General features: G+C 25.6%; 1 protein-coding gene across 1 annotated transcript; it reads left to right on the top strand.

Annotated features, from left to right (window-relative positions):
* The first annotated feature begins 1,894 nt into the window (after positions 1–1,894).
* On the top strand, positions 1,895–6,085 carry LOC110641073 (amino acid permease 8-like). The gene is made up of 7 exons (XM_058129887.1): positions 1,895–2,172; positions 2,245–2,478; positions 2,558–2,651; positions 2,730–2,947; positions 4,438–4,577; positions 4,658–4,885; positions 5,431–6,085. Exons 1-7 carry the CDS (start codon positions 2,073–2,075, stop codon positions 5,851–5,853), a joined length of 1,437 nt encoding a protein of 478 aa, XP_057985870.1. The 5' UTR covers positions 1,895–2,072; the 3' UTR covers positions 5,854–6,085.
* Positions 6,086–16,212: the final 10,127 nt, after the last annotated feature.

The raw sequence follows: 16,212 nt of genomic DNA on the forward strand, positions 1-16,212 counted from the left end.
AAAATCTAAGTGAGCTTCTTACTGCAATATCTAAGCAAGCAAGTGTACACATAAAGTTCTGAAGCTTTTAGAGGAGAAGATTAGCTAGCTAATTTGGCGTTTTCTTATCTAAATCTCCTTCACAGATAATTCAAATTCTTCTCCGTAATATTAGTGAATTTTCTTTTTTTCTTAATTTGGGAATTGTTTTTTAGTTAAAAAAAGGTTTTTGAACTTAAAAAAAAAAAAAATGATCATCTTCTTTATCATGAGTGCTAGTTTGAATTATGCCATTATTTAATATTGGAAGGACACGAAAAATAATTAAATTATATATAGGTGTGTGAATGAATGGTTGGAATTGAAAATTTAACAAGTGCTTCATTTTATTATATAGTTTTTTTAATGAAAACATTAAAGTAGATAATTTTTTTTAATTAGTTCTAATTTAATTTAAATTTGAGACTTCAGACAAAAAATTATTTCATATCATCTTTATAAATATAATAAATATATTTTAACTATTTATTATAATAAATGATGACGGTGTAATATCAGCATATCACATATGGATGACATGCACGTGAAGTCGTATTTAGAGATATAGGGTAAAGAGTACAAATACAGTTGAATATATGAGTGGTTCAGTGTCTATCTAACCGATAATAAGAGTGAATCAGAAGGCCAAAGGAGATGTATTTCCCCGTTAGCACTCCAATGATTAAGTTAGTGATAGCTGAGATAGAAAATCGACAACAATGGTGAAAATTTGAGAGTTGAAATGTTTTGCCTTATCGAAACGAGACTGAAGTTTGGTCACTAGGGAGTGCCAGATGTCCTGAAGACGTTGGCTCGTGGTATTTTATTTGGTTTTAAATGGGGGACTTGTTCCCTTGGTAGCCTAACGGGTACTCTTTCATATTCAACAATGACAATTATTTGTGTCATTGAATCGATTAGCCTCCCACGCTTATTGTACATGAACATTAGGTTCTTAATGCGTTTGTCCAATGTCAATAAATGACTCTCTACATATTAATGGAAAACGGTTGAGCGGGAGATTCATTTAACCAGGACAATAAGAAGAGGAAGAAGAATATATCTGAAGAAAAGGGGTAGATTCTGATATACATATACATGGTCAACTTATTATTTAATTTATTGGAATTGAGATTTATAATGATTAATGTAGAATCTATATCTTCCATTCAATAGCTTTCTATGCAAACACAGAAGCTTGTAGCTTTTTTCGACTTTTGTAAGTGGCAACTAATTATATGCCCTCGCTTTTCTGCGGGAGGAACCTCTACCTTTGATTGTGTCAAAAACGAATTTTGCCCTTTCATGGCTGTCGAAGGGTAGGGATCCAGCAATACAAATTTAAAAAATTGAATTATTGCTGATTAAAATATACAAAAATTGAATAGGAAACTTAATTAGATTATTAATAATCCAATTGAATTATATAAAAAAAATTATTAGATGTATAAATGCTTGATAAATATGTATTTTATAATTTTTTTAACTTTAATATAATATTTCATAAATTTACATTTTAAATTTCAATATGTTATATAGTTAATTTTTTAAAAATTAAAATGTGATGAGAATAAAAATAAATATATATTTGTTTCATAAAAATAAAACTGAACATATATATATTGCTGCATTATAATTATTAGATATTTTTTGCTAAGAATAATTATTCAAATCTTAATCAAAGATATGGAAAATTAAGGCCAAAATGAGCTAACCCTGGTCAAGAAAATTCTTCTTCTTTGTCTCGGCACTTACAAGTGTCGATGACAATAAATCCTCCAGCGAAACAACCTAGCTATCTCACATGTACAGAAATTATAAATAAATAATGCAACAACAACCCAATATGGCAATACAAACAAAAATAAAATGCAAAATACTAATCTCAGCATCAGCAGGACCACAAAATAACCTAGAGATTACACGCATTGCCCTATTTATTAATGAAGCTGCTTCTACCATCATTTCATGTTCTTGTGCTTTTTCACTTCGAGAACTCTCGACATTCCTTTCAGAACTCAAGCAGAGAAAAAAGAGAAATTGTACTGTGATCGATGGATCAAGAATTCAAACAAGAAATATTGGAATCTGGTTTGGTTGCTTGTAACAGTGCAAATGGAGAGCTAGACGACGATGGCAAACCCAGAAGAACTGGTATATATCTCTTTCTTTCTATACCCAAAACTTGGGTCAGAATAACTGATACATATTATCGTTTAAATGCAGGAAGCATGTGGACCGCAAGTGCACATATAATAACAGCAATAATAGGGTCTGGAGTGCTCTCACTTGCTTGGGGTATGGCACAGCTTGGATGGATAGTTGGCGTAGGAGCCCTCTTGTCATTCTCATGCATTACGTACTATACATCTGGTCTCCTGGCTGATTGTTACAGATACCCAAATCCTGTAACTGGGAAGAGAAATTACACCTACAGGGAAACTGTTCATTCCTATTTAGGTAACTCTCTGGACCATTCATACACCAGTTTGGAGAACCCAAAATTTTTTATGGTTATAATTTTTGAATAATTAATCAGGTGAAAAAATGCGCAAGGCTTGTGGGTTTGTTCAATTCATATTCCTTAGTGGGTCGGCAGTTGGCTACATAATTACAGCATCTATAAGCATGATGTAAGTTAATTTGGGATTAATTATTTGCCTTTATTAATTTTAGTTTTGAGTAGTTAATTAGGATATGATTATGATTAGGGCCATAAGAGAATCGAATTGTTACCACAAGGAAGGGCATGGAGCATCTTGCAAGTTTTCCAGCAACTGGTACATACTTGGGTTGGGGATTACTGAAATATTCGTGTCTCAAATCCCAAATTTCCACAAGCTCTCATGGCTCTCTATTATAGCTGCTACCATGTCTTTTGCTTATGCATCAATTGGGCTTGGACTCGCATTCGCCCAGGTCATTTCAGGTAATTTATTTTAGGGGCAACCATTCATAAGTTATAATTAAAAAAAAATAATCATTATAATTTAATTTTCGATTTATTTTTTATTTAAATAATTAAGTTTATTCATTATTAATTATTTAATTCTATTTAATTATTAAAATTTAAAAAATTAAAATAATTTTAAATAATTTTTTTAATTAATTTTAAAATTCAAATCCGAAACTCCACAACTTCTTAAATAATTTTTAATTCTCAATGTTTATCTCGCAGTCTCCTTCATCCTTCAATTCCTCTCTTGTTTCCTTCCTGTTTTGACTTGCTCCATCACGACGTCACCTTTCTTTCTCTAATTTTCCCTCTCGCCTCGCAATCATAGGGCCTCTCAATCCACTCTCATTCTTCACTCGTGGTGCTGGGGGGCCAACAGGTCAGGATGGTGCAATAGCCACCGTCTCCCTTCTCGCCTCATGCTTCTCGCGATCTCCCTTTCCTAATAATTTCAATTTGATTATTGATTATATTGGGTTTCCTAGCTTATTCTGACTTGACTCAGTGGTTAAAAAGTATATTATCAAATACTAAATTTGATTTCCCATTAGTTCAATTTAAAAAAAAAAAAAAAATTTGAGTTAGGCCGTTGGATGCAACTTTATACCCATTTTAGCCTAGTTTAATCCTGGCCCAACTATTTTGGTACTTTCAACAGATAGGATAGAATCTTCTTGGGCCAGAAACCCTAACCTTACTAAGAACACATGAGAGCAGGACAGGGAACCAATATGCCTGCAGCTAAATGAATGAGAGAAAATCAATCATGTGTGGCAGGGGCATAAATGAGTTCACCTATTGGCGAGTTACTGATATTTGGTTCGACTAATTAACGTATTGAGCAAACTAAAATAAAATTTGAGACAGAGTTTGAACTTAGCAGTATAATAACTTAATTCGACTCATGTTATATTTGTGAGTATCTTAAGAAGATAATGTAAACCTAAGTTATCTCCAAAAATTAACTTAAAGGAAAAAAGTATTCAAAACTATATAAGAGGCATACTACCCTTATCTCAATGTAGGATATTAACACACCAGCTCACGCACACCCAAAGTCAAACAATGGAGTAAGAAATACTTATGGGAGATCCAACATTAATTGAAAAGACTCTAATACCATTTTAAAAAAATGAGTTAGGTCTAACCCACTCTCAAAAGTTAGTTAAATAGGTAAAGAGTACTTAAGGCTATATAAGGACACATTACTCCTATCCTAAACTAATATGAGATATTAACAGAGTGTAATTAAGTCGTGTTTCCCATGAAATATACAAATTCCACTACAATAATATTTAATTTAATTTAATTGAGCTAAAGCTTGAACTTGAATAACTTTAACTAATTGGAACTTGAGTAACTTATGGACAAAATAACATGATATGGTATCATTGGCTTCAGAAGTGTGAAAAACGTTGTGGGTATAAAAATTGGTAATTTTCACTTTTTCTCATATAAAACAGGGGAAGGAGGAAGAACAACTTTGACTGGAGTAGAAGTTGGGATGGATCTAACAACGGAAGATAAAATTTGGAGGATGTTTAGAGCTGTTGGTGATATGGCATTTGCCTGTGCATATTCTCCAATTTTAATTGAAATCCAAGTAAGAAAAAGAAATCCATATATCATCTCAAGTTTCAATTCTATCTGAAAATGCTTATTCAATTTCTCATAAATTATCAGGACACTCTGAGGTCGTCACCACCAGAAAACAAAGTGATGAAGAAAGCTAATGCGATAGCTGTGTTAACATCAACAACATTCTACATGATGTGCGGTTGCTTAGGCTACGCTGCATTTGGGAACAATGCACCAGGCAACATGCTAACTGGCTTTGGATTTTACGAGCCCTTCTGGTTGATTGACCTGGCCAATCTCTGCATTGTGGTGCACCTATTGGGAGCGTATCAGGTTCCTTCCTATTTCCATAACTGGACTAGAAAATAATTTTGGATAAATTACATAAACGATACCTCAATTAAATAATATGTAATAATAAAAAATTTCAATTTCAATTTCAATTAGAAACAGAAAGCCTCTAATTTTTAATTTAAGTAATAAAAAATCTCATTTGACATAACGTTCAGCAGTTAATTTTTAAAATATTACTGCTGATGAGACACTTGTCCTTATTAATTTAACATTTTAAAAAAAAAATTAATTATATTTTTTATATACTCACAATTACGATAATTAAAATTAAATTCACAAAAATTCATTTATTTAAAACTATTAATATATAAAAATATAATTTTTTAATTTAATAAATATTATGACGATATAAATAACTTAAAAATTAATTACTAAAATTTAAGTTTTATATTATTTAAATTTAAAATTAATAATTTTATTAATAAATTAAAATTTAAGTACTTTATTATTTTATTATTCTAAATTATCCAATAATTCCAGCTTTTAGCAGAATAATGGGTAAAATTCCTATTCCTTTCTGACAGGTTCTGTCGCAGCCGGTGTTCAATACAGTAGAATCATGGGCTAGCAACAGGTGGCCCAAGTCTAAATTTGTGTCCAGCGAATACCCACTAAACATTGGCAAGAAAAAGTTGAATTTCAGCGCCAACTTGTTAAGGCTGACTTGGAGAACAATGTTTGTGGTGGTGACAGCTCTGCTTGCCATGGCGCTTCCTTTCTTCAATGACATACTTGCACTCCTTGGAGCTCTTGCCTATTGGCCCATGACAGTCTACTTCCCTGTGGAGATGTACATTGCTCAAAACAAGATTAAACGGCGCAGCTTAAGGTGGTTAGGGCTGGAGCTTTTGAACTTGGCTTGCTTCCTTATTACTATGGTTGTGGCATGTAGTGCTATTCAAGGCTTCAATCAGGGCCTCCAAACTTACAAGCCCTTCAAGTTTTAAAAATAATCCACAACCCATCAGTTTCTATGCTTGTGACTAGTTTCATTTAACAAACTTGTAATACTTCTTGTAGCATTTTAATTGGTCAAGGCTTTCTCTAGTAATTTCAATTTTAAAATAGAAAAAATTAATTAAATTATTTTTAATTTACTAAATTATTAAAATTAAATGTGTATTTATTCAAGAAAAAATTATAAAAAAGTATTTTATGATTTTACTTATTTTTACTTCAGATCTGTAGTTTACTTTATGATAAAGTAGTATTTTGAGATTTTGTACCATCACCAAATGATGATTTTTCGACTTTCTTCATCAAAGCTATTAATGTAAAAGAGAAAATTGTTGATGTGGAAGAGAAAATTTATTGATCGTGGAATAAAAAAAGAGGGAGGAGATATCAAAAAATACTATGCGGTTTCTCTACTTATCACTTCATGATCTGTGCTTTGTTTTATGATAAAATGATACCTTAAGGTTTTTTTACAGTTAACAAATCATGACTTTCTGCTCTCTGGCATCCAAAGCTGCTGATGTGGATTAAAAAGAAATTTTCAAAATATAAAAATTATGTTCTAATAATATAATGAAAGTAAAAAAAAAAAAATCATTAACACACTTCTACCGCAGTTATTCATCATAAGTTAAACCATTATCCACTTAAGTAGTTTGAATGATCTCTTAAATTTATAGAATACCTTCACTTTCAGAATAACTATAAATCCTACTTATGTCAAAAGATGTAGTTTCTTCTAATATTTTTATGCATAAGCATCTAATATTAACTTGAGTTGGGTTGATTTATAATGAACAATGTGTGCAGTGTAATAGTGACCATATTTATTCAAATGCATATATCTATATTTTGTATGGTGAATGAATGATATAAACTATTTTTAGCAGATGGTAATGTGAAAAAGATGATTGAAGATGTAATACCATACTCTATTTTTTCACGAAAAAATTGAAGTACAACAGAATATTTAAAGATTGATTTAGAGAATATATGCCAATAGCATTCTTCAAATTATGTAATCCACATGAAGGACATCCCAAGTGGATGCTTGATTAGGAATTGATAGAGCACCATAAAGATGTAGTAGAATCTTCAGTGCTAGGCGTGTAGAATACTTCAATGCTAGCGAACGATTGATCAAGGATTGATGGCGATCATGATAGTGTGAATTTTTTTGTTATTATTAAAAGTAATTAAAAATATTATTTTAATATCATATTTACAAAAATTGATAACATCAAACAAAATATTATGATTTACTAACGAAACATTATTACAAAATATTAATTTATCACAAAATAAATCTCCAATATTAAAATAAAAATTAAATAAAACTACATAATTTTTTTTTATATAATTTTCTTATTATTTTATATTACACGATTAACAACTTTCCCTTTCATAAATGAAATATTACCATTTGCTAACGACCCAAAATCTTCGAGAATCAGTTTTGATGTAAAAAATATGAAATTATATTAAATCTTTTTTATAATTTGTCCTTTATTCAACAATATTTACGTAAACGGCGTGCGTATAGTCAACTTCACCAAATAAATGTGAGCACCTTTTATTGTCATAAAGTTGGTCTCTTTTTTTCTAGAGCATTCATTGGATTTAGTACTGATTTTTGTAGAAGGACCATACTTTATTGACTCTGCGTTCCAAACTGAGGAATTTTACAAAATATGGTATATTTTCTTTCTTTCACACGTGCAGTCGCCAGTAACCACTTTCAAAATTATATGCAATTTGATTTGGAGTAAAAGGTCTGCTATCCTTTATTTGTATGTTAATTGTGAGAGGGAAATGAAAGAGAAATTGAACAGGGAATTATTATACATTTTTTATATTGAAAAGTATTGAAGTAATTTTAATATAAAATTTTTTATTTTTATATATTTATTTTATTTTACTTTAATTTACAGAGAAATATTTTGAATTAATTAAAGAAAGTTAAGAAATGATTTTTTTTTATTTTCTATATTTTCTTTAATTCAAACAAAGGGTTAAAAGATGGTGGTGATTAGTTCACCTACCATTTACTAGCTAGTTTACTTGTCCACTTCATAATTAACCCCTATATGTTTAGTTTGCTCTACGTTAGTCCAACATCCATTATCCAAATTCACCCTTATACTAACAGAAAATTATTATTTAATTTTTATATTTTTAACAAAATCAATTATTTAATATTTATATTTCAAAAAATTAATATATTATTTAATCCCTTGTTTTAATTATTAAATTATTTAGATTTTTTTTAATTTTACTGTTAGTCAATGAGCATTAGTGCTAGTAGTTAAATTACTATTTTTTTTATTTTAGTAAAATTGATTAATTAACTCATATATTTTAAAAAATATTAATTAGCTCTTATAATTTTATTTTATTAGCTCTTTAATCTCTATAATTATTTTTTTATTCCTAAATTATTCTGACCCTCTCTCCCTTATTTTTCTATTACCCTTCCTTATTTCTCTTTTCCTGTGTTTCTTTCTTTTTGCAATCATACTCTTCTCAACCTCATCCTCTCTCTATTTTTCTTTTAATTTTTTGATAGAAAATAATATAAGTTATTAGCACAAAAATATTAATCAGTTTCTCTAAATTTTCAAGTAATCAAGATGATGATGATAATCTAAAATATTATTTCTCATCAAAAAAATACAAAAAAAATGTCAAAAAAATTGAATAAAAATTGTTTAAACAATTTTTAAAATTACAAATTCAAATTTAATAATTCAAATTTAATCTACACACAACAAAATTTTTATTTTTATATAGGATTAGGATTATATTTTTTAAAATATAAGAATCAATTAATTAATTTTACTAAAATAAAAAAAAAAAACTAAATAATGATATTTTTTAAAAAATATAAAAATTAATTAATTAATTTTATTAAAATATAAATATTAAATAATAAATTAATTAACATTAAAATTTATTAACATGTACAAAATTTAATAAAAATTTTAAAAAATTAACTAAATAAAATATAAAAATTAAATAATAATTTTTCCTTTATTATCTGTAAAATATTATGGGCAGCCTTTGCTTGGGAGTAGCAATCAGCCTTGTATATATTTGGTCACAAATATGCTCATATAAATAATCGAAAGTGGATTTGACAAAAAAAAATAATTAATTGAAAGTGGCGTTTTATCCGTTAGGGTGAATGTGATAGATACAGATCAACGGTTTGTACCCTTCCTGAGCGCAAACGCCATCTAATCTAAGAGCCAGATGGCAATGGCTGTTAGCTTTGCATTGCCATTTGGCACCCTCCACTCTTAGACAGTGACCATTATTTAATTTACACGTTGACTGACAATAATTTTTCTCCTAGGTGTTGTTTAATTATTTTATTTAAAATAAATTCGATTTTATATAAAAATAAATTTAATAATTATTAAATTAAATATTTATATTAAAATTAATTAAAAAATATATAATAAATATATAAATTAAATATAAATATTTAATCTAATAATTATTAAATTCATTTTTATATAAATCCAAACTTTTCATAATTATACTCATTAAATTAATTAAAAATTATTTATATAGAGAGGCTCAATTAGTTAATTTATTAAATAAATAACATATTAATAATATTTTATAATGCTTATCTTACAAGAAGTGAATAATATTATAAAAAAAAGAGATATTTTTAATGAAATAATTTAATATAAAAAGGAAATTAACAAGATACCAATTGACATGTAAAAAATTCATAATTTAAATATTTGAAAATGATTATTTTTTAAAAACATTTATCATTATGTGGATATTATTAATTCTTATTTTTGACATTAAATTTTAAGTCATTATAGTATAAAAGAACTTTCAACATTGAACAATTAATAAAAAATAATCCCACTTATTCTCTTTCTTTTTGGTATAAATTGAGGATGGTCTCTGCGTGCTAAACCCACAGTATAATAAAAACATGGGATATAAAGTCGCTTAATAATCCTAACTTTCTATTAGGTGAAGAATATGCGTGCCATTACAAAGACTTCACCAGTTGACTGTCTCATCCAATCCCTTTCAGTGCTGAACATCTAATTATTGCCAATCTCAGCGTTACTTTCCCCCACTTATAATTAATTATAAAAAAAAAAATTAATTTTTAATCCTCCTATTCTAATAAAATTAAATATTTAATTCATCAACCCACTTTGAATTTTATTCTATTAATCAACGTATTTAAAAGAGAAATAAATTATTCTTAAGAGAGTTAAATAGTTTAAAATTTAAAAAATAAAAAGACTATATAATTATTTTTTTAATTATAAAAATTAAATAAAATTTAAAAATAACACTTAAAATAATTATAGAGATTAAAAAATAAAAATATATTAATTAATTAATATATTTTTTAAAATAAAAAAAAATTAAATAATTAATTAGACTGCATAATAATTTCCCTTAATTATAATCTCATCTGCTCGCCAAATTTGAAAGGAAGCTGTTAGCTTTCTCTTTCTTATTCCCGGCGAAACTAACGCAACCAAGCAAGCAACTCATTCCAAATGCCTATTTCTCAATTACATATTATAAAATATTTTTTAATTATATAATTTTTAATTATAAAATATATAAATAATTAAAAATTAAACATATTATAAATATAATAGTAAACTTATAATTAAAAATTATAAGACAATTTTAATATACATGTATTTTAATTACATAAAAATATATAACAACTATATTAAAAATATATAATATATAAAATATAGTAAAAAATATATTTATTAATTTTTTTTGTTTCGATATAATTTTGTTTATTTTTAATTAAAAATTAAAATAATAAAATAAATTTTATTTAATATGATTCTAATTAATTCAAAATAATATTTCAATTTAATTTGAGATCTTTAAGAATCATGCACATACATGCTTGTAATTACTATCATCATTAAACTTGGAATAGTAGGTATAGGATGTTAATTAATCAAGATTTTCTCTAGTAATTTAAATCTAAAAATGAAAAATTAATTAAATTATTTGAAATTTTCTAATTTATTAAAATTAAAAGCATATTTATTCAACAATATTTATTTCTTCTATGTGCGTAAACACGTGCGGAGTCAACTTCACCAAGTAAACGCGAGCATGTTCATTTTCACAAACTTGGTCTCTTTTTTCTAAGCATTCATTGGATTAAGTAGTGTTTTTTGTAGAAGGACTCTTCTTTATTGACTCTGCATTGATCAATTTTGTACTCATATTCATATTTTTCCACGTAACTACCAAAGCACCAGGCCAACTGTGTTTTGGCTTTTAGTTTGTGATAATTCAGTCCCTATTGTTCTATTCTTCATAGGATTGATTAGATTTACGAATGTACCTAATAGCCTTTATATAAATTTTAATGTAGATTTTTATTAGAATTAAAAATCTATAATTAAATGATACTAAGAGTTTACCTTATTAAAAAGCTTTATTGGGATTTATACTTTTTTAAAGCGATTCAAGCATTGAAGAATATATTTAAATGAGTGATTTTTAATCGAATGTGAAAATAAATATTCGAATTACCTATAGTAACTCGAACTCAGGTCGAACATCATTGCTTATTACTCAGTTATTTGTTTCCCACTTCAGATATTGTTTTCAATATATAGGTTGTAGTATCAAAATCACTTGTTGGAGTGCTTGAAATATGTTATGTGTTGAGATTAATTAAGAACATATTTTCTCCAAAATTTGATTGGATTGTGGCTAATGCTTTCATACCCTCTACTCTCTTTCACATATAGTTTTTAGCAAATATTATAGATATTTTTCGGTATTTTTAATTTATAATAATTTAATTTTAATTATATTATTTCATTCAAATTGAATAAAAATATGGTTGGTGAAAAATAAAATATAAAAAATTAACTCTAATTAATTAAATTATTATTTAGTTTCTAAAGTTTGATAAAATTAATATAAATCAATTTTTACATTTTAAAAATAAATTAATTGAGTTATAATATTGAAAATTTTATTAATACATTGGTCATTCTATTAGGTACATTTCTATTAGCAAGCCGTCCAAAAGCATTTGTTCAAATTGGAACCAGTTTACCGACCAATTACAAGCTAGTTTTACTAGTCCACTTGAAAAACCTTAATAATTAACCACCTAGCTCTAGATTACTCCATCATCCACTATCCAAATTCAAACTTTTTATTCCTTCCAACAACTATATATATATATATATATATATATATATATATATATATATATATATAATTGCTACCTAGAATAGCAATGACATTTTTAAATTCATTGTTGATTAAAAATAAATCAATAATTTTTTTATTGCTAATAGCAACAGAATTTCGTCAATTACTAAATTAGTAACGATTTACGTTCTGTCACTATTTTTAAAAAATAAATTAAAAAAAATTTAAATAAAACAATAAATTACTATTCAAAACTATAAAAATATTATGTAAAAAACAAATTACTAATAGAAAAATTTTCATAAATTAATTGTAATAAAAATGACTAAAATAATAAATTATTGTTGAAAAATATTATAAAAACAAATTACTTATAAAAATTAATAACCAAAACAATACCATAGATATATTATAATAAAAATTACTGATAAAATTTTACTATAGAAATATTTTAAAAACCAAATTACTCAAAACAATTGCCATAAATATTTTATAATTAAAAATTACTAAAAAATTAATTACTAACAAAAGTGCATTAAAAGTTTTTTTATGACTAATAAAAACCACTATAAATATATTATTAGTAAAATAAATTATTATTTTAATAATAAATTGTAAAATAAAAAAAAATTGATGAAAAGAAGATGATAAGGGGAAAATAGATGAGAAAATATGAAAAATAAAATGAAAAAAAATAGAGAAAAGTGAATATATATATATATAAATATAAAAAAGGAATGAGAGAAAAAGAAAATGGATGAGAGGTGAGAAAATGAGTACTAGTTTTTTTTTTTTTGTCCATAAATTTGCGACAGATTCCAAAATTTCATTTCTAAATTATTAATTGATTGCAAGATCCTTTGCTCATCTAAAAAAATATATGGGCTTTTGAAAAATTGATGGACAATTTCCCTCAATAATTTAGGAACAGATTTAAAATTCAATGCTAAATGTATTGCCAATAAAAAATACTTTAGAATTTGGCAACAGGATGAAAATCCGATGCTAAATTTAGCAATGAATGGTGATATATAGTTTTTTTATAGGGTAAGTTTTATTAATTCATGTAAATATTTAGTATCTTAATGGTTTTTTTATTTATATTTTATAGTTAATTAAGTTGCAATTGAGTTTATTTTATCTAATTGAAGTTTATCTATTTTATGTAAGAATTTGTGAAAATTAGAGAGAAGTTTAATTTGGACAGAAGAACTCACCCCCCAACCATTAGATTCTTCTGATTGTTGGTGAGATTAGAGAAACAAACATGACTACTTGTAGGATGGAAGAAGGTTGCATGGCCAGCCATAATATTACTTCCTACGCGCATGGCTGGCCATGACATGGTCTTTTGAGAGTATTTTTCACCAAATAGAATTGTGACATCTCACCAAATAAAAAGTAAGAGTCAAAATTAGAGTTAATTGGAGATTTTCTTAAGGGGAAGGGAGGGGCCGTTTTTAGACTCTCCCAAACACTAAAAAACTTATAATTTGTGCTGGAGCAAGGATCTTGAAAATGGGAAATTTGGAAGCTTGAAGGAGGAAGACATCAATCTCCATCCTAGAAAGTTTTTATTTTCTTCCCATTTAATTTCTTTTTTTTTTTTTTAGAGAAATACATTTTTTGTTGAATAATGTTGAGTTTTATGGTTTTTGGCATTATTAGTGGCTAATTTCTTAAGTTAGGGTTTTAATGTAGCTTGACTTGATTTAATCTCTAGATTTTAATCTAGTTTTCGCTACTTTGCTAATAGTTGTTATTTTTGAATTTAATACTTCTGAGTATCTTAGCCAAACAATTGAATAATTTTAGATTTATAATCCATAGTTGGAAAACATGATTATGAATTTGATTTGATAACAACTATCATATATTTCAATTAAAAATGGAAACTAAGGTTGGGTCTATGGGGTTTTGTGGAAATAATATTTATCTTAATGCTCTAATTAATTGAGTAATCCTCTATTGGGAAATATTGATTAATTCATTAATTAGAATATTTGATAATGCCTGGAATGGATTATTAAATGCTTTTGATTATTAACTCTCGGAAGAGTAGTTAAAATTAATTATTAGATAAAATTAATTGAGATTAATTATTGAATCAAGTAAAATCAATATCCCTAGTCATTTTTATTTGAATTTAAACCCAAAGCTTTTATTGCTTTTATTAGTTAATTTCAATATTATCTAATTTTATCTTTAATTTAATTTTAATTTTTTAAATTTAATCTAATTCGATTGTCTATTTATTAGTAAAATTAATATAAATTTTAGTAATTAAAGACAATTTTCGTAAAAATGATATCTTACTTACTCTTTATTACTTGCATAATTTTGTGTACTTGTAGACACATAGCATATTATTATTCTATTATTAAATTATAAACCTTTAAGAAAAAAAAAACTGTATAATTTAGCAATATATTAAAAATCCATTGCAAAATTTAGCAACGGAGCAACAAATGGAATAATTCATTGCCGAATTGTGCATCAAATTTCTGGCACTAAAATTAGCAACGGACTTGAAATACATTGGTAAATTTCATTGCTATTTCGTAATTTTTCTATTGCTAATTATGCGCAGCTTTTTTGGCACTAAAATTTGCAACGAAAATTTTTCCATAGCTAATTGTCATTACTAATATATTTTCATTACTAATCTATTGTAAATTCATTGTTAATTAGCAATAGAATAAATATATTATTAATTTCCATTGTTAATCCGAATATTTTTTATAGTGAAATATATTACTTTCAATAGTTAATTAAATTTAGTAATTTATTGCCATAATATTAATCCAGATATTTCTTTAGCAATAAATTCAATTGAAAACAATTGAACTTATCAATTGAGAAAATTAATTTAAATATTTTCAATCACTATTAATTTTATCTAATCCTTTTTACTTTATTATTTTAATCAATAATTTTAATGTTTTCATTAATCTTAACAAATTATATATAAATTTTTCTCCTAAAAAATTTTCACCTAATTTTTTATTTTTTATTTTTATATTTGTAATAGATTAAAAATAATAACCAATTTTGTAACCGATTTTTTCTTACAAAAATCTCACTTAATTTTTTTTTCTTTTTTTATTTACAACTAATTTGTGAATGAATCGTTAACGGTAACTGATTTTTGTAATCATTTTTCCCTCCAAAAATTATCATCCATTTTTTTTTTAATTTGTAACTGATTTGTGAATCGATTGCTAATAACAATCAATTTTTGTAGCTGATTGAAATCAGTTGTTATTAATAATCGATTTTACAATCGATTGCCAATCGATTGCAAATTTTTTTTTTTTAATTTGTAACTGATTTGTGAATCGATTGCTAATAGCAATCAATTTTTGTAGCTGATTGAAATCAGTTGTTATTAATAATCGATTTTGCACTCGATTGCCAATCGATTGCAAATTTTTTTTTCTCAAAAATTTATGTCTAATTTTTAAAATAAATTAGTAATCAATAATCGATTGTTAATTCATTTGTATAAACCATTACTCATTTTCTTTCCCCACTATTCATTTTCTTTTTTTACTATTTTTCTCTCTCTCTTTTTTCTCTTTTCTCTCATTTTTTTATTACCTTTTTCATTCTCATCTATTTTATTTATCATCTTTTTCTTTATAACATATTTTCTTCATCATCATTTTCTTTCTGATACATTTTTTTTCTTCGTAATCTTCTCCTTTCTCTTTTATTTTCTTGTAAATTATATTTTTTCTTCTCATCTATTTTTTTTTATCATTTTTTTCTTTCTTTTCTATTTTCTTTATCATCTTTTTCTTTCTTATCTTTTTTCTTTAATTTATTTTTCTTTATCATAAAATAAAATTTTTGGTACAAATATATTTTTTTATAATAAATTATTTATAGTATTAATTTTTAGTAATTATTTTGTTATAATATATATGGTAATTTTTTTAAGTAATTTAACTTATAAATATTTTTTTATACTTAATTTTTTTAATATTTTTTGTAATAGTTATTATTAGTAACTTTTTTATAATATTTTTATATCAATTTTTCAATACTAAAATAATTTATTATTTTAGTAATTTTTTGAAAATTTTTTTATTTGAATTTTTTTATTTTTATTTGAAAATTTAATTTTTTTATAATTTTATTAAATTAGTAACTGA

Source organism: Hevea brasiliensis, chromosome 11 (assembly GCF_030052815.1).
Source record: "Hevea brasiliensis isolate MT/VB/25A 57/8 chromosome 11, ASM3005281v1, whole genome shotgun sequence".
Classification (NCBI taxonomy): Eukaryota; Viridiplantae; Streptophyta; class Magnoliopsida; order Malpighiales; family Euphorbiaceae; genus Hevea; species Hevea brasiliensis.

Excerpts from the sequence above, each read along its gene's own strand:
- LOC110641073 (XM_058129887.1), top strand. The coding sequence starts at position 2,073 with ATGGATCAAGAATTCAAACAAGAAATATTGGAATCTGGTTTGGTTGCT. Across the intron at positions 2,479-2,557 it reads AACTGTTCATTCCTATTTAG|GTGAAAAAATGCGCAAGGCT; the intron begins GTAACTCTCTGG and ends ATAATTAATCAG. Across the intron at positions 2,948-4,437 it reads ATTCGCCCAGGTCATTTCAG|GGGAAGGAGGAAGAACAACT; the intron begins GTAATTTATTTT and ends CATATAAAACAG.